The sequence below is a fragment of the Nomascus leucogenys genome, chromosome 4 (genome assembly GCF_006542625.1).
Source record: "Nomascus leucogenys isolate Asia chromosome 4, Asia_NLE_v1, whole genome shotgun sequence".
In the NCBI taxonomy this organism is placed as follows: Eukaryota; Metazoa; Chordata; class Mammalia; order Primates; family Hylobatidae; genus Nomascus; species Nomascus leucogenys.
Genome location: NC_044384.1, coordinates 85,256,494 through 85,279,015, shown reverse-complemented (window position 1 = coordinate 85,279,015; position 22,522 = coordinate 85,256,494). Strand labels below are relative to the sequence as shown.

Below are 22,522 nucleotides of genomic sequence, written 5' to 3'. Positions count from 1 at the left end.
GGAGCAGCCCTGCGGGGAAGAGGACCCGGTTCTACCTGAACCCCACCTTGGTCTGCCCTTGATCTCTACTATACTTCAGCCCCACATCCTTCACCCCTGTGTGCTTGTCCATCCCAACTTGGCCGCCTGTACTATTATGTACCCATTCCCAGGTAGAAAAAGAAACTGCCAACCAAAATCAAAAATAGTGTTATTAATTCTGATGTCTCCAAAGCACAAAAAAAAAAAAAAAAAAAAAAAAAAAAAACAACAAAAAAAAAAAACAAAGGAAAGAAAGAAACCACCCTTCCCACAATTCAGGCCCCAAGACCAGGCCAAGGGGGCCACCCCCGCAGGCAGTGCAGGCCCAGGGGCTGAGGTGGTCCTGGCCACAGGCTCCAAGTGGGACCAGCCCATGGTTTGGCTCTTAGGGCCTGGCTGGGAGGCTGACTGCCTCCATCTGGGGAGCCCAGGCCCTGGACTGGGGATGAGAGAGATCAGGGGTCAAGGTCAGAGGTCTGGGTCACTCAGTTTTGGTACTCTGGCCAAGGCAGCCAAAGGTCAGGGTTCAGACATGGAGGCCAAAGCCACTCAGTTCTGTGGTCCAGCAGAGAGGCAGCAGAGCATGTCCGTTACTGAGTCCTAGGAGGAGGTCCAGTGGGCGCCAGGTAGCTCAGTACTGGTGTTCCAGCAGGGGCTGGGCTGCCGGGCTCTCACGCTCCTCAATAGGGGCAGGCCAGTCGCCCGGGGCACCCGTAGGTGTGCCACTCTCAGGGGCACTGCTGTCCAAGCAAGGAATGTCCTGGGAAACTCTGGGGGGTGAGGCCTCAGTGCTGACATCGGGGCTGAGGCTGAGGCTGAGGCTGAGGTCTAGAGGCACCTGGGGGAGGGGAGAGAGGTTGGTGGGTGAGCAGGCCTTAGCCTTCTGGGACCCAACCCTCCCACAGGTGCCTTACCTGAGATTTGGGGGTACCTCCTTTGGGGCTCCCTGAGGCTGGCTCCCCGTCAGATCCTCCCAGCCCCTTCCGGCCCCCGAGGCTCCACTTCCCACTGGGGCCCTCAGAACTGAGGAGACCAGGGCCAGGGGGCCGTGAGGTCCGGGGACCCTCTGTGGGGATAGGCGATGCAGGGGGTGGTCCAGGGAGCCGAGGGGGAGGCCACTGCAGCAGAGGTGGGGGCCGCCCATCACCAGAGCCACTCAGGGAGGACCGCGGCCCCCAGCCAGGGCCTGGTGGGAGGGGTTGGTCACCATTGCCTGTAGGAGACAGATAAGACAGCAGAGACCTCAGCTGGGCTGCACTCCTCACCCACGGGTTCAGCCCAGCCTTGCCTGCTCACCTGCCATGTTCTCAGGCGTGGGGTGTGCCACGGGGGGGTTATTGCTGAGGGAGGTCAGGCCACCGCCCCCACTACAGTCTGAATCATCCACGTTCCCGCCACTATTGCAGCCGGCGCCACAGCCCTTGTGAAGCCTGGGGGTGGAGAGGTAGAAAAGGGATCAGGAGGGACACGGCTGAGGCCAGAGGCTTCACAAGCACGAGTCCTCAGCCCCAGGACAAGTCATCTAACACCTCTGAGCCCCCAGGATCCTCCCCTCTAAGAAGCTGCCACCTACTTTGCGGGGTCTTTTGAGGGTGCGTTGTCAACAGTGCTTGACGGCTAAAGGCCACTGTCAGCTCTGGGGGTAAGGTGACATCTAGGAGGGGCAGGTCAGCTCTGGGAGGGGGTCATCTCTCGGGATTCAAGCCCTGGCTCCAGGACATCCTCCCTCTGAGACCCAGGAGGGACGTACTGCACCTCAGCTTCCTCCCGCGCCACACATCACCCCTTCCCGTGGCCTCACCTCTCCCAGCTGCGCAGGAGCCAGCAGGCAATGGCACCCAGGCTGATGGGGCCACCCCACAGTGCCCGTAGCTGGGGGTGGCTGCCAGCCAGCGAGGTGGTAAGAGGCGACACGTAGATGGGGTAGCCCAGCGGCTGGTCACAGGAGGAGTTGATCATGTTGCGAAGCGCCTGCTTGGCGTTCTGGATGCTGCCACGCTCGGGGTTGCGGTTGCGCAGGAACACCAGCTCCTGCTGCTGCCCGGCCCACAGGCCGCGCACACACTCCCGGTTCACCTGAGAGCCACACGCCAGGGTCAGGGGGCCGGCCCAAGGGGGGCTGGGGGCAGGGCTTAGGGCAGGTGGGGCCGGCCCAACCTTGATGACTCGGAAGCTGAGGTGGCGCCGGTTGAGCATGATGATCTTGTACTCGTCGGAGGCATCATCCAGGACGTGGCGCAGCGCCAGCAGGGAGGGCGTGTTGCTGAGGATGGCGCTGCGCCATGCTGGGTCACCCTCATGTGAGATGACCAGCCGCTCCTCGTTGGCCGCAATGGCATCGTATAGGGCTGCTGGCTCCTCATATTCATCGGGGGACGTGAAGTGGTCCTGGTAGGGAAGACAGGGGAACAGGGGTCAGTGGCCCCTGCCCTGGAGAGAGGCTTCATTCCCCACCTGCCCATGCTGCTGGGCACACCCCTCCCCAACCTGGTGAAGCTTGAGGGCCATGCGAACCCCAGGCGCCACAACGCGGTGAAGCAGGTCCATGTCGGCAAAGACCCACTCGTCACGTGGGGAGGTGATGCGAAAATCCCCCTTGAACAGAGCGTGCAGGCCGTAGAGGAAGGGTTCCAGGCTAAGTGGGAGGAAAAACAGGGAGGGGAGAGAGGGGTGTCGAGGACCTGGGGTAAGGCTTCAGAGTGATCCAAGCAGAGGCCTTTCATCACGCTGGGCCTCAGTTTCCCCATCTTGACAAAGAGGCCAATCTCTGCCCATGTCTCTCACAGAGCACTGAGGAGCAGGCAAGGTCATGACCGGGAAGTGCCCTGCCCACGGGAGAAGAGGTACCCCGACAGGAAGGGCTACGGCAGTTTCTGTGGCCACTGCGACCAGAGACCACAGGGCTCTTCATGGAAGAGGTGGGGTGGGGATGGCAGTAGGCCCAGCGGGACACCCGAGCACTCACCTTGCAGACATGCTGTGAGAGGCTGTCCCCAGAGCCCGGCGGCCCAGCACACACAGGCCAAAACACAGCGTGACCAGCGGGGAGTTCCAATCCTGGTCCACGGGCTGTGGCATAAGGACCCCCGTCCCAGAGCCCAGCTCAGACCTGGGACAGGGAACTTGGAGTGGGGGCTGGGGCCCAGGCCAAGGGAGGCTCAGAGTGAGAGGAAACCAAATGGGGAGAGGGGGAGCGGGGAAGCCCAGGTCCCACAGCCCCAGGTGGCAGCCTCAGGTAGTGGAGCCTGACCTGGCTGCGCCGGGAGGCGCAGTACTGGATCCACTCGAGGTGTACTGCGCAAAAGGAGGGCAGCGAGAGGCCAGACAGGCGGAGGTCATAGTCCTCATCCACGCTCAGTGAGAAGGTGGGATCCGAGTCGGCATAGCCAGGCGCCCGCACAGGCCTCAGGGCTGCCGCGATGCCCTCATGGCTGAGCCACACCTCCAGCTTTGGTGAGCGGCTCACGTAGTAGATGATGCTCTGGGAGAGGAGGGGCAGGCGTCAGGCCGGGGTCCCAGCCCTGGCCACTGGAGGAGAAAGCATGGAGGTTCAGAGGCTCCTCCCTGAGACTGAGCTGAAGTCCGCTTTCTGGGAGGCCCCGCTCCTAGAGCCATCTCAGCTCTCAAGAGCAACCAGGCAAGTTGGCTCCTTTCCCTAGGCCAGGGAGGAGTGACAAAGCCGCCAGGAAGCGGGAAGTCCTGTGCTGGGGCTAGCACTCACAGGCAGCATCTGCCTGCCTCTGCCCTAGAATATGCCCCGTTCGTATGAGAAACTGAGGCTCAAACAAATGGCAGCCCCCGACGAAAACAAGATCATCACGCTCAACCTTTACCACCTCAGCTTCCAAGTCATCAAGGTGGAGCTGGCCCCACCTGCCCTGAACCCGGTCCCCTATCTGCCTCTGGCTGTCCCTGACACTGTGGTGTGGCCCTCAGGTGAACCTTCAGGGCCTGTGCAGCCCATGGGCCAGGCAGCAGCAGGAGCTGGTGTTCCTGCACAAACATAACCCCAAGCGCAGGAGCATCCAGACGTCACATGGGCAGGGGGCAGGGAGCGAGGGGGGCAGGACAGACTGAACTGCAGTCTGAACCCAGGACCTTCCCCATCATGACACTGCGGGATCCAGATCTCAGGGCCGGAAGGGCAGGCTGAAGTAGTGGGCCTGCCTCAGAGCGCCTGGGTCACAGGTCCCTTTAGGCAGCTGAAGCATGACAGCCATCAAGGCCTCGCCTCAGAAAGAAGCCACAGGCACATCTGGTACCCAAAGCTGGGGGTCCTGGACCTCTTGTTAAAAGGCCCTGTTGGTTATAAGCAGGGACTCGGGCAAAAGTACAGGAGCTTTGGGAGGCAGGTAGCTGGCATGGCCAGGATGCACGGGCAGGTTAAGGCCGGCAGGGCAGCCAGTGAGGTGATGGGGATTCCACGTGCCACCCTGAGATGGAGCTAATGGGGCAGGCCCTTTGCCAGGGCAGACCCGCTTCAGACTGACTTTGCCCATAGCTCGCCTCTACAATCCAGGCACCACCAGAGCTGCTAAAAAGACCCAGAAAAGAAAAGCTTCAGCCAGGCAGGGTGGCTCACACCTGTAATCCCAGCACTTCGGGAGGCAGAAGTGGGAGGATCGCTTGAACCCAGGAGTTCAAGACCAGCCTGGACAACATGGCGAAACCCCATCTCTACAAAAAATACAAAAATTAGCCAGGCGTGGTGGTGCATGCCTGTAGTCCCAGCTACCTGGGAGGCTGAGGTGGGAGGACTGCTTGAACGTGGGAGGTGGACACTGCAGTGAGCCCAGATGGCACCACTGCACTCCAGCCTGGGCGACAGAATGAGACCTTGTTTCAAAAAAAAAGAAAAAAGAAAAGCTTCAGGGACAGGGAGACGAGCTAGCCTGGCACATATCAGGTGCTTGGTTAACCTTCACCAGTGCCATCCTTTTCTCTGACACAACACTCACGGTCATCTCAGGAGGAAACTGAAGATGGGGGCAATACCAGCAGCCGCTCCGCCTGTGAGCGCTCACTGCAAGCTGGGCTCTGTCAAAGGTGCTTCCCGGGAAGCACTGCCCAGACTCCGTGCAGCCTCAAGCCACGGTGCCTTTTCCTGCTCTTGTGGCCTTTCCCAGCTGCAGGAGCAGGTCTGAGAGCCCAGTAACTCCCACGGGAAAGGCAAAGCTAATGGGAGGGGCTCCGCCTCGACTGGCCAACCTTGAAGGCTGGAAAGGACCTATCCCTACAGCTGGGACACTTCCCCAGATGCACCAGGCTCCCCGGCACACCCGCCTCCCCCCGCCCCACTCCTGGCAGCCCTGACTTGTCCTTCCAAACTTCACCCTCGGTCCACATCCTCAGCGGAGCCACCCCAGGTCCTCCAAGCACTTCCTCCAGACTCAAATTCTGCCCAGCCTTTGAGGCAGCCTTAGATGTGGCAAGTCAGCTTCCCCATGGGACAAGAGACCTGGCCAGGCGCATCTCAACCTGCTGGCCCTGGCCTGGCAGGCACAGCAGGGCAACCTGGGCAAGGGAACCTCTCTCAAGATGGGACCAGAAGGTGGACCGGGCCATGACCTCTGGGTGACTTGGGAATGTCCCTCTCTAGACACAGCCTCCTTCTTGATGAGAGGGGGGTGGTCTCACAAATCCTTGCCTAGGAGTGGCTGGGAAGGCAGAAGGAATGACAAATGACAGCTCCTCTGATATGTGGTGTGGACAGGATTTCCTTTGGAGAAGGACAGCCAGGACCGCGTGAAACTGCCCCAGAGGGAACCTAGGTGGCAGGCTCACCTGGGCCCCAGTAGGCCACCCCCCGAGCCCAACACAGGGAGCGCCAGGGTAGATCCTAAGAAGGCACGTGGGAGCCTGGACTGTGATCAGCAGGCCACCCCACTCCCAGTACCCTTATTCTGGGCACCACAAGCCTCAAAATTCTTTTTTTTTTTTTTTTTTGAGACAGTCTTGCTCTGTTGCCCAGGCTGGAGTGCAGTAGCACGATCGCGGCTCACTGCAACCTCTGCCTCCCAGGTTCAAGCGATTCTCCTGTCTCAGCCTCCCGAGGAGCTGGGACTACAGGTGCCCGCCATCACACCTGGCTAATTTTTTTGTATTTTTAGTAGAGATGGGGTTTCGCCACATTGGCCAGGCTAGTCTCAAACTCTTGACCTCAAATGATCCACCTGCCTCGGCCTCCCAAAGTGCTGGGATTACAGGCATGAGCCACCACGCCTGGCCAAGCCTCAACATTTCTGCCATCTCAAAGAACTGCAATAACCCCCATTTCTCAAGGGGTAAGCTGAGGCACACAGGGAAGAAACATTCCAGGCTGATCAGAACCCCCATTCCAGGGCTCCTTATGTACCCCACATTGCCTCACCAACCCCCAGCACCCCCAAGAGGTCTCAAGATCCTCAGGCCTGGCTCAGAGCCCCCAGGCTGAGGCAGGAAAACTCTGTGGCTCAGGGCCAGCCTGGGTTCAAAGCCTGGCTTGGCCACTTTCTTCAGATTCTGGAACCTCTGCAAGCCAACTTCCACATCTGTGAGATAGCAGGGCCCCTCTCAAAGGGTGGGGGACTCCACCCAGCTCAGGAGAGATGCCCAGCATAGCGCCCACCCGTGGTAAGTGCTACTGCTCAGGCAGCTGCTCCCATGACGATCGTTAACGTGACAACTGTTAGCTCTACCAATGCTCTGTGCTGGGTGAGCTGGCGGCAGGGGGCTGGTGGTTTCAAAGGCTGGCCTCTGCAACTGCCCACCTGCCCCATACTCACTGCCCAAAGCAAGCCTTCCTTGCCTGGGCACCTATCACAGCCACATGGGCACAGAGGCTCCTGCAACCTGAGGTCTGGCAGTGGCACCTCAGGGGACACTTAAACTCTCTGAGGCCTCGACTTCCCTTGGACAAAACAGGCTCCCAACAACCCAGAAGGGGGTACTGGGGCCTCTGGTCAGCGAGCGCTCACCCGCAAGGGCTCTGCTGCCCAGCCGCACCTGCCCACCGTACCTTGACGTAGTAGGTGATGAGGATCTTGCGGAGGTCGAAAACCTGCAGCATGGAGGCAGCGTTATTGTCACTAATGCTATAGCCCTCCAGCACGTACTTGCTGGCTGTCACCTCCCAAGCCAGCCAGCGCTGCCCAAAGGCAGCATTGAAGGACAGGACCCGTGGCAGGTGGCCAGGTTCACAGCAGCAACAGCCCTCGTCCTCCTCCACACCCTCGGTGATGGCCTCCACCTCGCGCTGCTGGCAGTAAGTGCCTGTGGAGGAGGGGTGTGCAGTCAGGGGTCACCAGGACAATCCCTACCTGCCCTGTCCTGGGAGAGTGACCAACATGGCATCAGAGGCCTGCTGCCATTCACCCCCCAGACACCAGGGGAGTCAACCTTATTGGATGCCAAGATTCACAAAGGAGCGCCTGCCTTTCTCCTCTCAACTCCCAGCATCCAAGGGCAGGGCAGGAGGGAGTAGGGACACAGGGTCTGGCCCCTCTGCACTCTTCGGGCATCCAACACACACGTCTTCCTGAGAGGAAGGAGCTGGCTCACTCATGGCGCCCAACCCATGGGCCAAGCCTGAGACCACAGAGCAGGCTGGGTGTGAGAACTCAGACCTCCAGGCCCAGGCCCTCACTGCAGCGACCTGTGGAGTCACTGAGACCTAAAGTTGGGGCAGGCACAGGGCTTGGCCAAGAGACCCTGCCACCTCATTGCTCAGACTGGGAAACGCAGGCCGAGGGAGGAGTGCCTTGCCCAAGGCCACCTGCCAGCCTGGGCAGAGCTGGACTGGACCTCATTCGCACGTACTATTGAACACAGCTCCCACATCAGGCCCGAGCCGTGCCTGCCCACCCGAGCCTGGTCCTGCGGCTCACCCCGGAACTCAAGGCCACGCAGCTGGAAGGTGACGAGGCCATTGCCAACCTCGATGAGGTGCACCAGGGCGTTGAGGTAGTCGGAGGCCAGGACGAAGCAGTCACCAGGGCCATAGTTGCCCCAGCGGCCCAGCACCAGGTCCCCACACAGCGTGTGCTGCAGCGAACGTGTCAAGTGCTCATAAAAGATGGAGTTGAGGTTGTTGTCATCAGCGCCTAGGACCCAGAACAGACAGGCAAATGGACAAAGTGACAAGTTAGAGAGGCTCCCTCCCCAGGGAGGCCCTGCCCTAAAGCCCCTTGGATGGCTGGGTACACACCAGGGTTCCGGTCCAGCTGTGTGACCAGGCGGGTGTTGGAATGATCCACACGTTTAGTGCTGTTCAGAGAGAGTGCAACAAGGCGGTTGGCTGAGAAGGTGGAGAGGGTGCACCCTGCTCATGCTCTCCCTATGCCACAAGGTCAGCGCCATCCAGGACAGCTCCGTTATGCAGGCAGATGAGGAGACTGAGGCTCAGGGACATGAAGGGACTCACACAGGACACACAGCCAGGAAGCGGGGAAGACCCCACTATCCCCAAGCTGTGAGCCTGAGGCCTTGGCCTGGTGCAGGCTCTGCCCGCATCGGACCTGCTGCCTCACGTGTCCCCACTGTGACCAAGCCCTCCCATACCTGCTGTGGGCCCCGCCCCTCTGTGGGTGGCCTCCAGCCTGGGCTCCAAACCCCTCCCTTCCTGCCCTGCTGGGCATGCTCCCGCCTCCTGTGAGACTCACTTGTAGTCGCGCTCCCAGAACTTGAGGGGCCGAGCGTAGGACATGATGAAGACGGCGCTGCCTAGCAGCGGGTTGAGAGGCGTGGAGAAGAGCCCCGAGAGCAGGGCCTGGACGAACAGCATGGCCGAGTCTGAGCCACAGTCAAGGAGGCGGCGGGCAACAGGACCTCCCAGCCCCCAACCACCCGCCACTGCCCTAGGCCACAGCCCTCCCTGCACACCCCCACCCAAACACAGGCCGGATACGTGGCACGGCAAAGGGCTGGGCAAAAGCGTGGAAAGCCGAGCCCCAGGTGATCTGCCAGGGCGCGATGTAGGTCAGCACGAAACGCAGCTTGTACAGCAGGTCCCACAGCTGGCAGGGCCAACAAGGAGAAGAAAAAAGACATGCACCGTCACTCTTGGAAGCCCCCGGATGCCAGGCCCCATTCAGAGGCTTGAGTCATCCCACTGCCTTGGCCCACTGGGGCCAGGCTCAAGATCACTGCCAGCCCTTGTGCTCTGGACATGGCTCAAGGCACCTGATACCATTAGCAACCCCTGGCTGAGCTCTAAGGGGGCAGTGGCCATTTAGTTCACACAAGTACCCTGCGAGCTTCTTATTCCTATTGCTGGCTCCATTTCACAGATGGGAAAGCTGAGGTTCAGAAAAGACAGAGAAGGTAAATGACTTCCTCAGTCATGCCACTAGGTCACTGGTGAGGCTGAAGCTGGACTATAGTACTGAAAGTCGAGGACAGCCACAGGCCCTGCCCTTGGAGGGTACGCAGTGTGGGCCAGGCCAGAAAACAAGAACAGAATGTCCACGTGAGGGAGAAAAAGGCTCAGGCCTGCCTGGGGTTCCAGGCACCACTGCTGGCCTCCAGTAGAGTGCAGGAGCATGGTTCCTTAGTTCAAAGAGCCCCCCAAGCCCTGGCAATGCCACAGCTGGCAAAGCACCTATACACGCCCAGGCACTAGGGGCTTCTGAAACTTAGCTCTGATGGCTCTGGATCCAGGGTGGCAAAAGAGTGCGGAACTCAGAGGTCTGCGTCCAGAGGATAAGACCAGGTCCTGATTACCCTAACCATTTCTGAGGAGGTGGTCGTGGGGTCAGACAGGCCTGGGTTCAAATCCTGGCTGACCACCAATTCTCTGGAAGCCTGAGGCAAGTCCCTCAACCTCCTTCAGCCTCAGCTTCCTCTCTGTAGAGAGTGGAAGTAACCCCTTCCTTGAGAGGCTGCTGCAAAGGCCCACGGGGCTGATACAGAGCAGTGGCCACAGGCCCTCAGGAAATTCTCTTCCCACCCAGGCAGAAGTTGGCTCTGCTCCCATTGGGCAGCCTGGTGTCTGGGCCACAGCCACCAACTCACCTTGCTGCAAAGTAGGGACATGAGGAAGTAGTCAAGCAGAAAGCCCTGGGAGAGGCGCGGGTAGTCAAAGTGGAAGAGCAGGACGGTGAAGGCCAATGTCAGGTACTGCTGCGGGGGGCAGCAGAAGGCTGAACGCAGCAGCTTCAGCCCAGCCACGGTCATCAGCAGCGCCCGGCAGCTGTGGGCGAGGGGCAGGCATCGGGTGCTCGGTAGGGGACTGGGGCAGAGGGTATAGGTATCCCATCCATCGCCTACTCTGGCCGGAAAGCAACCCCTGGCCTCTGCTCTGCTGGGCTGGTCCCTGCTCTTTTGGGCCCGTGACTCTTAGTCTCTGCTCTTCCAAAAGGAGTGGTGGGAACCTATTTGCCTTTGAAGAGGCAACCACTTCCTGGGATGGCGTGTCAGGAGCTGGGGTCCTGCTTTAGGTTGCTAAACAACCTTAGACATGACTCATTCCCTCTCTAGGCCTCAGGTTCCCCATGGATCAAAAGGGAAAGCGGATGGTGGGATCGTTGAGGGTGGGGTGGTCCTCACTAGAGGCAGTACTTGTCCGGGTGGCTGACGACTGTGTGGGCGTCCACCGTGAGGGCGTTGAGCACCACGGCGGGGTAGATGAGGTACTTCTCTACGCACTGCAGGCCAGCATACAGCTTCTCAAACCACATCACCTGCGCGGCACCTGTGTGGAGAGGCCAGGACTCAGCACCTGGCTTCCACACACCTGCCTTCCCTGAGGAAGTCCTTCCTTAGGAGGGCAGGCTGTGTGGTCTTGAGTCCTCAGAGACCCTGCGGGGAGGGGCTGATCTGTGGCAGCTCAAATGGGAGCAACGAGCCCCAGCAGGGCAAGGGTTCCACATGCCACTTAGCACATCGAGGCTTGCTTTATGGCAGGTGCTCTGCTCTGCTGTCTGCGAAAACAAGGCCAATAATGAAATCGCAAACACCCACGTACAGCAGGCTGGCTAGGGCCTGAGTGCACAGTGAGCCCGTGAGCTGGGCCCTTCTAAAGGGCAGACCCCTCGGTTTAGGCTGGTTGTAGCCACAAAGGGATGCTAGTCTGGGAGGCAAAATCTTCTGTCGTTTAAGAAAAACTCAAGAAACATGGATCTTCATATCTCAAATCGAGATGCTAAAATACAGGCTCCAGGATTTTTTAAAAACTGTTATGCAGCCCAGTGAAAATGTGCTCCAGGAAGCTCTGGTCCACTGGTGATCAGTGTTTAATTCTGGACAAGAGATCCCTTCAGGGCCCTGGGTTCTAATTCTTCCGTCTTCTCACAGACAGCAAGGAGGGCAGGACCAGGGCAACGCAGGCAAGGGAAGGGCACAGCAGGGCACGAGGAGAAGAATAAGTGGAGAGTGCAGCCAGGCAACATGGATACAGAGGGCAGGGAGGGTGCAGAAAGGGTAGTGTGGGCAGCGAGTGCCCCCTGCTGGCACTCCTGAGCCGAGAGGACCACAGCTCCCACCAGCCAGGCTGCAGCCCAAACCACTGCCCAGGCCTGGCCATCGGGGCGGGCACTCACCACGCACTTCATACTGGCTGTACTCCAGCGGCTTCAGCACGGGCTGTGACAGGCAGAACCAGGGCAGCTGTTTGCGGAGTTGTGGCAGCAGGTAATGTGTGAAGAAGCCCACGGCCCCAGCCAGTGCGTACAACACGAAACCCAGCACCGACTGCAGGAGGGAGAGGCCAGAGGCTCAGCTGATGGGAGCAGGCCAAGGGGCCACAGAGGGCCACCTGGCACAGGCTGGGGAGGGGCTGCCCAGGGCGCTCAGATTGAGCAGGCTCCCGCCAAGACAGCGAGAGGCAGCGGCGGCCCATGCCACACAAACCTTCAGGGCAATAAAGACGGTGCTGGCGCTGATGGCGAAGGTGAGCACGGCGATCACCACACACATCACCAGGTCGGAGTGCAAGACCTCACGCTGCAGGGCCAGGAGAGACATTTAGCTGCCCGGCCAGTAGAGACACTCAGCTGCCCGGCCAGTAGAAACACTCAGCTGCCCGGCCAGTAGAGACACTCAGCTGTCCAGCAGCCCGGGCTGGACACGCCCCTCCCAGGACCCCCAGGACCTGTCACCACCTCCCCACAGACCCCCATCCCCCGCCCCCTCACCACCGACTGGCGCATCTTGTCAGGCAAGGGGTCCGGGGGCTCGGCCCGGGCTGTCTCCAAGCTGCGCTCCTCCAGCTCAGGGAAGAGCTTGCTCCGGATCAGAGACCTGGGGGCGAGGAAGAGTCAGGAGGATGACGCCCCTCCTCCCCCCCAAGCCCCAGTCACGGGCACTTGCACAGACCACAAACCCCTACTGTGCAGACAGAAACACACAACCTGGAGCACACACACCAGCGTGAGCACAGGCGCGTGCGGGCACCCACCAGAGCACAGTGGGGTCGCTGCTCTGCCGACTCAGGTGGTAGGACAGCGCCACCAGGAGGCCACAGAAGACTGAGAAGAGGACAGGGACGTGCTGCTCTGGCCACGGAGTCTGGGGAGAGAATCCATGCTGGTCAGGGGAGGTGAGGTAAGCATGGGGCCCGGGCTGCCCCCGTTGTGAGAAGCCACTGCTGAGCCCAGTTCACAGCCCCGCCCCAACCATCCTTACGCACTGCAGCATGCCCCCACCTCGCAAGCCACCCCTACCTTGATGGCCCCAAGGCAGAAGCCGTAGAGCAGGGCAGCAGCCAGCAGGCTGCGGGAGAGGCTGAAGACTGCCGTGAGCGGGCTGGTGGCGGCTGTGTGGAGGGGAGAAGTACAGCCCAGCTCTCACCTGCAGGTACCCCACCTCAACCCTAGCCGCGCTTCCCCTCAACTCCCAGAGGCTGGCCTCCCTGGAAAGGCACCCCTAGCCCATTGTTCTCTGCTGCCCTAAGCCCCAAGCGGCCTTCAGAGCTTCCAAGATTCTCAAATTTAAACCACTTGCCTGGGGAGGGAAGGAGAGGGGAGAGGGCGGAAACCTTGAGTCTGCAGTACAGACGCAGGAGAAGGTTCCGCAACGGTGGAGCCAAGGCCCCAATCCGAGGGCCCTCCAGGGCCTCCACACGGGCCCCACCCCTGAGCCACCTGCGGGCATCATACCTGTGCCCCCGAAGCCGTGCATATCTATTTGTTCCAGCAGGTACATGAGGCAGGTGTTGACCTGGGGCAGGAGGCCCAGGAGGAAGACGAAGGGGAAGCACAGGGTGAACACTGGCAGGGAGGGGACACGAAGGCCCAGTCAGCCTGCTGGCTTCCCGCGGCCCACCCTCGGGGACTCGCTCTCCTGGGCCACCTCATCCCTGCCCCAGCCTCACCAGTGGCCACGTCTCGGGCACAGAAGAAGAAGGAGGCAGAGAAGAGCGTGAGGCCGTAGAGGGAGACAGGTGGGAAGGGCTGAGCTGAGCCCAAGGCGTCCAGCAGCCAGATGAGCAGACAGCAGATGCAGAAGTAGACAGGACGGCTGTATGCGATCACCCAGTTGTGGCCCTGAGGGGTCAGCCCATGAGAAGCTGGGTCTCCCCCACTGGCCACACCTCTGACACATGCACACACTCAAGGGCCCCAGGCCTGGCCCTGGGTCCAAGCTGGAGAGCCTGGCCGGGTGGGGGCAATGGGGGTGGTGAGGGAGCCCCAGCCCTCCATGCCCTACCCTCCTCCCCACCTGGTCTCAGCCACTCCCGGGGCCTCCTGGCCAGAGGCGCTGCTCCATGGGTACTCACGTGCATAGGGGACGCCGCATCAGGCTGGACGCTCTGGAAGAGACAGGGCTACGTTGGCAACTAGAGCCGATGCCCACGGGATGGTCAGAGGCCCCGGACCTGTTCAGCTCCACCACTAGGCAGTTATGAGTGACCAGGTCAGGTCCCCGAACTGTCCTGAGCCTCAGTTTTCTTGCTTGTAAAAGAGCTGGCCAGCTCTAGGGAACCTTGGGCAGATTATCTACCTTTCAGCTTATACTCCTTAAAACTGGAGTTGTGGGAAGGGCAATCTTGGGAAAAGCTGGGTGGGGAAGGAAACACAGGGAGCCCGGCCTGACCTTCAGCAGGGAGTACTGGCAGGAGGCGATGACCAGGCAGAACTGGAAGACCCAGATGTCAGTGAAGAAGCCCTTCAGCAGCAGCAGGTAGCCCAGGAAGGCCACAAGGCTGCTCAGGCCCACGCCGAAGATGTTCTCCAGCACTCCCCGCGTCCTGCAGGGACAGCTGAGTCAGGGTGTGACCGACCTGCCTCACCTTCCAGTGGGGCAGTGGGGGAGATGGATCTTGCCCTAAAGGCCCAGCTCTGGGATCCTGCCCATGCCAGACCCTTGTCCTCTGAAGATGCTAATACCTATAACTTTGTGAGGATGCGGCCCGGCAGCACCTGCTGCAGTGACCATTGTATTGCTCTCTCCTTCCCAATCTTTGCCTGCTCTGGACATTGAGGGCTGAGAGCTCAGGGTGCCATCACTCCCGGGATTCAGCCATCCCCAGCTGAGGCTGAGTTAACTGCACATGGCTACATCGTGCATGCTGCCTGGGGCGTGCCACGCTACGCACACGGGACCAGCACCCAGTCCCTGTGCCTAGAGAAACCCAGATGGACGCGAAGCCACATGGGCTCTAGGCCCAAGTGCTCTACAACGGGTACGTCATCTGACTTCTCTAGCGGATTTTCTGGGACTCGGTGTCCCCTCTGAGAAATGGGAAAGATAAGATAACTGATCTGTAAGCTTTTCTAGGTTACAGCACTCGATTTTCAAATCAACAGAAGCTAATAAAAAAAAAGTGAATAGGATGGCCGGGCGCAGTAGCTCACGCCTGTAATCCCAGCACTTTGGGAGGCCGAGGCGGGCAGATCACAAGGTCAAGAGATCGAGACCATCCTGGCTAACACTGTGAAACCCCATCTCTACTAAAAAAAAAAATACAAAAATTAGCCAGGTGTGGTGGCGGGTGCCTGTAGTCCCAGCTACTCGGGAGGCTGAGGCAGGAGAATGGCGTGAACCCGGGAGGCGGAGCTTGCAGTGAGCTGAGATCACGCCACTGCACTCCAGCCTGGGCGACAGAGAGAGATTCCGTCTCAAAAAAAGTTTCTTTTCAGCAGGACTTTTGAATAGACAGATTTAACACAGCACCACCCACTTGGCCACCCCTTTACACCACAAATGAACCACAGGAACCACCACTGCAGACTCCAGCCAAGAACAGGGTCTCAGCTTCCCCCGAGTCAGGCTCTCTGCTGCCATGACTGCCTCCACAGGTACAGAGTCTGGGGAGCCAAGGTCCAGGGGCTTTCCAAGAATTGGGGGCCAAGGCTGCGGGACACTCACCGGTCCAGCAGAGCCAGCAGGGCAAGCCGCTCATAGCGCACAGAGGTCCAGCGGCCAGGGAGAAGCCAGTACTTGTAACTATGCTGGGCCCGGGGTGGCGCTTCTTCCATCAGTGTCTGCTCCTGGGATTCGTGCAGGGAGTCCTGGTCCAGCAGGTCAAACTGCAGTCCCCACAGCCGCGGCCGTCAGCCCCGCCACCCCCCGCATGGTCTACTGTTACCCCCCTTCAGCACACTGGTCTGGTTGACCATTTCCATCAGCACATAAAGGCCCCTATCTAGGGGCCCTGGACCCCACCCAAACCCTTCAACCCAAGGGGCTCCTCCTCTCTCCAGGTTCCCAGGACATCACCCAATGGCTGCAGGGGCTGCCTAGAGTCACCCGCTCCCATGCCTGTCTTCTCCAGTCAAACTCTCCCACCTCTTCTGAAGCTCAAGGAAGTCCACTTGTCCTTTGGGACCTGGCACAGATGCTACCCTCTTCCCAGACAGGGCCTGTCACTGTCACTCTGACTACCCCATCCGAGAGTGCATGCAGGGCTCAGCCTTGAGGACAGGCCTAGGTGCCAATGCCAGCCCTGAGGCCCTGGGCACATGACTTGACCTCTCTCGTTTGTTGTATCCTTCACTCAGCACACACTTGCGGGGCCCCAGCTATGGGCCCGGCCCTGCCCTGGGCTCCAAGAATAAAATGGCGAGCCAGAGGCACGCAGCCCTTCCCTCCGGAGGCGGCCACCGGCCATGCTTCCACCCCACATGGTTACGAGGAAGAAATGAACCAGAAGGGGGCAGGTGGGAGCTTCTGGGGGCTGCCCAACCTATCTGTGGCCTTGAGGGTCAGGTGCCAGGTACCCTTTTATGATCATTCCTTAAGCTCTGAGATGGTGTTTTATGCATTCTCAGCACTTCTCGTATTAACAGTTAAGTATATAAATTTACTGTCCAAATTGTGATGTTCTTAAGAGTGACAGAGCACTGTTTTGTTTTTTTTTGAGACGGAGTCTCGCTCTGTCGCCCAGGCTGGAGTGCAGTGGCGCAATCTCGGCTCACTGCAAGCTCCGCCTCCCGGGTTCACGCCATTCTCCTGCCTCAGCCTCTCCGAGTAGCTGGGACTACAGGTGCCCGCCACCATGCCCGGCTAATTTTTTTTTGTATTTTTAGTAGAGACAGGGTTTCACCGTGGTCTCGATCTCCTGACCTCGTGATCCGCCCGCCTCGGCCTCCCAAAGTGCTGGGATTACAAGCGTGAGCCACCGCGCCCGGCCGACAGAGCACTGTTAATGACCATACTGAGACAGGAAGCGTTAACAGAGACACCCCAGCAGCCACACGTGCACAGTGTACGCAGGGAAGCACAGTCACCACAGGGTCCCTGCTTGCCAACAGAACAATGCCACTTCCGCAAGTATCATCATTAACACCCATGGCCCCTGTTCACTGTGGGCCCCTCCAGAGTTAGGAATATACTCCAGACGCATTCGTAGAATAAGCAAATAAATGCCTTCTCCAGCCATTCAGACCCAGAGTCTCTGCCAGCATCAAAGATCAGGACAGACACAGTACGGCCCCTGGAGCCCTCACTCAGCACTGCCCGTCCCTCCTGGGGCGCCTGGGCAAGCTCTCTATGCAGGCTGGACTCAGTGATCTGCCCACCCCATCACGCCCCACTGGCACGGCCCTTCCCCGGCTGCTCCTCACCTCCGGGATCTCCAGGGGCACCCGGCGCACCTGCATGCCCTGCAGAACCACAGGCCTCGGCTGCAGCAGGTTCAGGCCGCCTGTAGCCTCAGGGACATCAGCCGAGTGGAAGCTGGAGGAATGCGAGTGTCGGTCCCTGTGAGAACAGCAGCCATCAGGATCCCCCCACGGGCGAGCCCTGGGGCTGGGTGGGGTCGAGGCCAAGGCCAGGCAGGTAGGGCTGTCTGTGCCGAGACCAACCAGGGCCCAAGGGACAAGTGCTGGGGTCAGGTAGCAGAAGTGCCTCCCTCCCAGACCCTGGCCCGAGTGTTGAGGCTGTGCTTCCTAGAAACTTCCTGCCTGGAGTGTCATGGAGCCAGGGACCCCAGAAAGTCTGTCCTTTGCTGCTCCCCATCCTCCCCCTGCAGGTCTGAGCTGCCCCTGCCCAAGCCCAGAAGGAAGAGAGCAAACTCCAGGCTCAGGGGACTTCCCAGAGATGCAGGCCACCAAGACAATGGCCTGGGAGGCCAGGCTTGGGAACTCACCAGGCTCCATTAGCTGTCTGCTCCCCTTGCTGCCCTACAGGGTTCTCGTAGCCGCCTCCAGCCAGGCCAAAGGTGTAGGAACGCCGCACACCTGGGGCAGGGTATGGGAGATGAGGCAGCGTGGCAGAGACGGAGCACCAAGGCCCGGCTCACATGGGCACCAGACCCATCAAATGAGGCAGAACCCTGTGCTGTGTCCTCTGAGAGGGCAGCCCAGCCTCTAGAGAGGAAAGGGCCTACAGGTCAAGAGCCTGGGCATGGCAGTCACCTGTCCTGGCTTTAGATCTCCCCTGTACTGTAAGCTGAGCCTCTGTTTCCTCATCAGCAGAGAAAAAGATGACAGAGACACCGTGCCTCAGAGAGGCTGCAAGGATGATGTCTGGCAGCATTAGCAGTATACCTGCCACAAGGCCGAGCGAGCACCACTGCTGGGAGGACTCGGGCTGTTGGGGGAGGGTGGGGAGGCACCGGGCCACCGGGCTTGGGAAAGGCTCACCGCTCTCATCGTAGAAATAGTGCACAGCACCCTCAGAGGTGTCATCAAAGGTGCAGGCCTCATGCACATTGGCACCGGCCCGGGTGAGCAACAGTGAAGAGGCGAAATGCAGCGCAGAGGGCAGTGTCAGCGCCCGGGAGTGGGAGGCAGCCCGGCCCCGCTGAGCCTCCTGCAGGCTGCTGGAGAGGGTCAGCCCCAGGTCAGCGCCAGTTAGAGCTTTCGGGCCCTCCCCGGCCCCCGGGGCCCCTCAGCCCAGCCGGCAGGGTGCTCACCTGGGCGGCGAGCCCATGACAGAGGCTGGAGGGGTGGGGTTGCTGCCTGCATTGTGGCGTCTCCGAATGGCCTGGGTCCGCCTCACACTGCTTGAGCGGTCCCGCCTGCCAGTCTCCTCGGCTGCTGCCCAGAGAGAGGCCCCCAAATGTAAGTGACAGATGCTCAGACACGGCTCGGGGAGTAAGACTGGGGACGGTGTTCCGCCAGGGAGCTAAAGGCCTAGTACAACCACGCCCTGGCTCTGAGGCCCAGCCAGGTCACACAGCCCCGTGCTCAGTTTCCTTACTTGCAAACAAGGATGACACTGATTTGCCCTGCCCCACCCCACTGATGGTGGGAGGATGAGTATGGATGATGAGAGTCCTCAGGGAACAGAGACTCAAGTGCTAATCAAGGATGTGGAGCCAGGTGGCTGAGCCCATGTCTAAGACGTTTGGCAGACAATGTCAATCATCACCAGGCCCATGTCCAACTGCTGCCTACGACAGAGGCTGAGCTGACACTGACCAGGTCCACTCTTACCTGCCCTTTGCCCAAACCCAAGCCTGTAGCTCACGTCCCCCAGCCCCTGCCTCTAGAGCAAACACTCACCTCCCCCCACAGCACCTTCCTCCTGCAGCTCCCCCCGCCAGCCAGGCTGGTTGGCAGCGGGTCCCCTTCGCACCTCAGCAGGCAGCACAACAGGCTCACCAGCAGCCTGCTCCACCCCAACCTCGGCCTCCAGCTCAGCCTTGGAGCCAGCCAGTGGGGGCCTCAGAACATCACCCCCAGCCCCATCCATGCTCAGCACACGGGCATGTGTTTTAGCGCTGGCGGTACTAGGCGTCCGCTGGGTCCCATATGGCCGCTTGGGGGGCACAGCAGTTCCCTCCTCAGCCCCATGGGGGGCCCTCCGCTTCCGGGGTCCCCCTGCTGCACCCCGGGAGCTCTCAGGGGAGTAGCAGGAAGTAGAGGAGGAGCTGTCAGTACTGTAGCGGCGCTGCGATCGGAGACTGGAGGCCGGGCTCAGTTCACTGCCCTCGCTGGTGTCTTCATCTTCAAAGAAGCCCCCACCTTCAAGCAGGGGCCGTCGAGGGGCACGGCCAGGTGGAGAGTGTCTTCGCAGGGGTGGCTGCCGTTTGCTAGGCCGTAGCAGGGCCAAGTCCTTGGGCCGCACAACCAGGAGCGGCTCAGCCAGGCCCGGTGGCGTCCCTGCTCCAATGACCGTGTCGAAGGAACGCAGCGTGTCATCTGAGGGGACCCCGGCATCTGGTGAGGCAGGCAGCTCAGCCTCAGAGGGTGGGTCTGTGTCACTGCCCTCAGGGGCTGGCCCCCCTGGGGGGCTGTCCAGATGGGTGGAGTTGGTCTTCTCACTCTTGAAGCTGCTCAATGTCTCCCTGTCAGTGCCACTGAAGCAGGAGTCTGAGGAGCCGGCTTTCTGGGGCGTGGGCTCCCCTGAGCCCCGCTGGTCAAGGGGCTGATAGCCACCTGCCCCCCTGCGTTGTTCCCGTCGGCTGCTGGTCCTCACCAGGGCGCGGTCAGGCCGGGTCAGGGTCAGGAAGCTCTTGCTCAGCTCCTGGCTGAGGCTCCCCTTCAGCAGGGGGCTCATGGGAGTGTCAGCCATGCTGCTCCCACTCCAGGGCGCTCCATCTCCAGCCAGGGGAGAAGGCTCTGAAGAGTCTGTACTGGGAAGAGAATGGTCTGGGACAGCCCCTGGAGGTGTCTGGGGAAGGTCTCCAACTGCCAAAAGAAAGGGAGACATAAAATGAAAAAAGGATTTTCTGCAAAAAAAACTGGTGGTTAAGGGGGGTCTTATGCCCTGTACTTTCCCTGAGAGCCCAGCCACAGCAGCACACTGGGGAGGTCCCACAGAGGAATACAGAGGAGACCCAGGATGGAGCCAAAGTTGAGGGGATTCAACGACGAAACAGCTGGTCTAGCCCACAAGCCTCGGCCCCATAAGGCCCACGCACTCAGTTTGTCCTGCGAGCTGAGCTTCAGCATCTCTCGGTCAGCAGAGGTCACGATCACATTGTTGCTGCCCTGCTCCCGCACCAGCTCCTTGATGTCTGCAACCATGGCCCCAGAGGTGTCAGCAGGACCCCCTGGCACAGCATGCCAGCCCCTGTTCCACAGCACTATGCTCCAACCCTGAAGAGCAGCCACCTACCTCTGAGGGGCCCAGAGTCCTCCATTCGGGGCAGCAGCTCCTGAGTAGACAGAGAGAGGCGTGAAGGAGCAAACAAGGCAAGAAGTAGGCTCAGGACGCACCCACAGTAGGGACTGGCTCATGGAGGAACAGGAGGACAAGCTAAGGTCCAGGCCCACTCACCGAGACCTGGTTGAAGCCAAACACAGAGTGCTGGGAGCTGCAGCGCACCGGGGGTGTGGAACTGACTTTCCGAAACACTGTCATCTCCACTCCGGGGTCCCTGGCAGTGAAAAAGAGCAGCAGCTTTGAGCTAACCTCTCCTCTGTATGTGCTACTTTCTCCCATCTTTGTCACTGCTTCTTCTTCAGAAACCACTTTACAATTCCGGGGCTAACACAGGACAAGTGTTCACAATCACTCAGAGAGCCAATGTGCCCTAAGCCCCTGCTCCATCCTGCAAGGTTTAGGTCCAGGCACCAAAAACCCTCAATCCCCAGCACAGCCCCTAACCCACCCACCTGGGCGGATTGCTGTCCCCCTGGGCAGGCTCTTCCTCCAGCTCCCCTATGGTAGAGCTGCGCTTCTCCACGATCTCACCCTGGTCAAACATGGCATGAAGCCGATAGTTGACAGTCTTGATAGTAGCAAAGATGACAGCCACCACGAGGCAGTACACGCCGGCCACCATCAAGCTGGGAGGCAGGACCTGAAGATGAAAGTAAGCCAGGTCCCTTTTCACAAAGCCTTGCACCCACAGGATGTACCTGCCATCAGTGTCATAGCTGGGATTCACAGACTCACAAGAAAGTTTCATCACCTCTCCACACAACCAGTACACAGACCTCGGCAAAGGGCTCTGTATTCTGCTTAGCTGGATGAGATTAAGTGTGGGGTTCAAGGTCACTCGATCCAAGAAAGGAAGACTCTGGCCTCTCTTCCACACAGACCCAAACTCTGCAGTGATTCCTCTCTCTCCACGTCCCAGAGCCCAGGGCACGGCCCCGAATCCCTGCCAGGCTGCCCTCCCTCTCCCGACTGGAGTTACAGGTGGCCGTGGCGTCTCACCATGTACAGCAAGAAGGGAAAGATGAGCAGGAAGATCCAGACATAGAGGTGGAAGCAGTTGGAGAAGGTGCTCTGGTGCGGGTCGAAGAACCAACCGCCGGTGAGCGAGGCCCACACCCCCTGGCGCAGGATCTGCAACACCTGCGACCCCATGGCCCCGCCGCTGCTGCGCGCGCCCCCCTCCCGGGACCCTCATGGGGGCGGCCCCCGGCCCATGCCCCGTCTGGCGCCTGAGGGCCCCGGGGCCCGGCCTCACGCTCACGCCATGGCCTCCCCCAGCGGGGGAGGGGGGCTCGGCCGCGCGAGGGTGCGAGCAGGGGGCGGGGCCGGCCGGGACAGTCAGCGGTGCAAGGCCCGGACGCGGGGGTGGGGCTGCATCAGGGGCGGGGTCCAGGTCCCCACTCCTGGCCCAGAATTGCTCCGAGGAGCCGAGCCGGCAGGCAGGCGCGGGGCACGGGCCGGGCACCCGTCGGCGGCATCCAGAGGTGGGCGTGGGGTGGGTGCTCCCGGGGTGCAGGCGACAGCTCCCTAGTCTCCGGACAAGGGAGAACCCCAGGATCTGGGGTCCACTTCCGGGGTCGCAGGTCACTCGCTTGGGGCTCCGCGCTCGCCCGGCTTCTGCCGGTGCCGGCCTAAGGAGGAGGCCGGAAGAAGGAGCCGCGAACCGCCAGCCTGCAGTGGCGCATGCGCCCAACGGTTCCAATTGGGACCCGGAAAAGGAAAACTTGACGGCATGAATGCGCAAGCGCAGAGGAGTGATGGCGCGGTAGGACGCGAAGGGTGCCCTTTGGGCGTGCGCAGAGTCCAGGACTAAAGCAAGTTCGAGCGTAAAAGCGTTTGAGCGCATGCGTAGACCCAGGTGTTGCCAACCCAGGGTAGCCGACTGGGCGGAACCAAAGAGACAGTTGAGTAGCCATTGGGTAACGGCACAGTAATTGGCGCACACCTCTTCCAATGAGTTACAGGAGGCGGGGAAAAGGTGGAGGTGTGGACTCCCCTAGTTGCAGCGAGAGTTCTGCACTATCGAAGC

General features: G+C 60.4%; 1 protein-coding gene across 3 annotated transcripts; it reads right to left on the bottom strand.

Moving 5' to 3' along the window:
- Positions 1–173: 173 nt before the first annotated feature.
- PCNX3 (pecanex 3) lies at positions 174–22,179 on the bottom strand. Of its 3 annotated transcripts, none has more exons than XM_030811208.1 (35): positions 21,493–22,179; positions 20,946–21,133; positions 20,608–20,707; positions 20,446–20,485; positions 20,249–20,344; positions 18,888–20,015; positions 18,296–18,419; positions 18,024–18,202; positions 17,528–17,618; positions 17,004–17,139; positions 15,307–15,467; positions 14,032–14,185; positions 13,715–13,747; positions 13,310–13,481; positions 13,095–13,205; positions 12,660–12,751; positions 12,395–12,504; positions 12,132–12,237; positions 11,848–11,940; positions 11,538–11,688; positions 10,546–10,690; positions 10,012–10,189; positions 8,906–9,014; positions 8,661–8,790; positions 8,207–8,265; positions 7,887–8,102; positions 7,019–7,272; positions 3,272–3,502; positions 2,987–3,090; positions 2,509–2,656; positions 2,179–2,409; positions 1,823–2,097; positions 1,318–1,451; positions 936–1,234; positions 174–859 (listed from the first exon to the last, which is right to left on the bottom strand). In XM_030811208.1, exons 1-35 carry the CDS (start codon positions 21,643–21,645, stop codon positions 653–655), a joined length of 6,138 nt encoding a protein of 2,045 aa, XP_030667068.1. In that variant the 5' UTR covers positions 21,646–22,179; the 3' UTR covers positions 174–652. The 3 variants fall into 3 exon arrangements, with proteins under 3 accessions (XP_030667068.1, XP_030667071.1, XP_030667070.1); XM_030811211.1 differs by having other exon boundaries at positions 15,307–15,428; XM_030811210.1 differs by having other exon boundaries at positions 18,024–18,199.
- Positions 22,180–22,522: the final 343 nt, after the last annotated feature.

What these genes read in the sequence shown, in the direction of transcription:
- PCNX3 (XM_030811208.1), bottom strand. Translation starts at nt 21,645, where the DNA reads ATGGGGTCGCAGGTGTTGCAGATCCTGCGCCAGGGGGTGTGGGCCTCG. An exon ending in ACAAGATGCGCCAGTCGGTG is followed by an intron (nt 11,941 to 12,131) that starts GTGAGGGGGCGG and finishes CTGGCCCTGCAG; the next exon opens with CGTGAGGTCTTGCACTCCGA. An exon ending in TGGCCCTCAAGCTTCACCAG is followed by an intron (nt 2,410 to 2,508) that starts GTTGGGGAGGGG and finishes CTTCCCTACCAG; the next exon opens with GACCACTTCACGTCCCCCGA.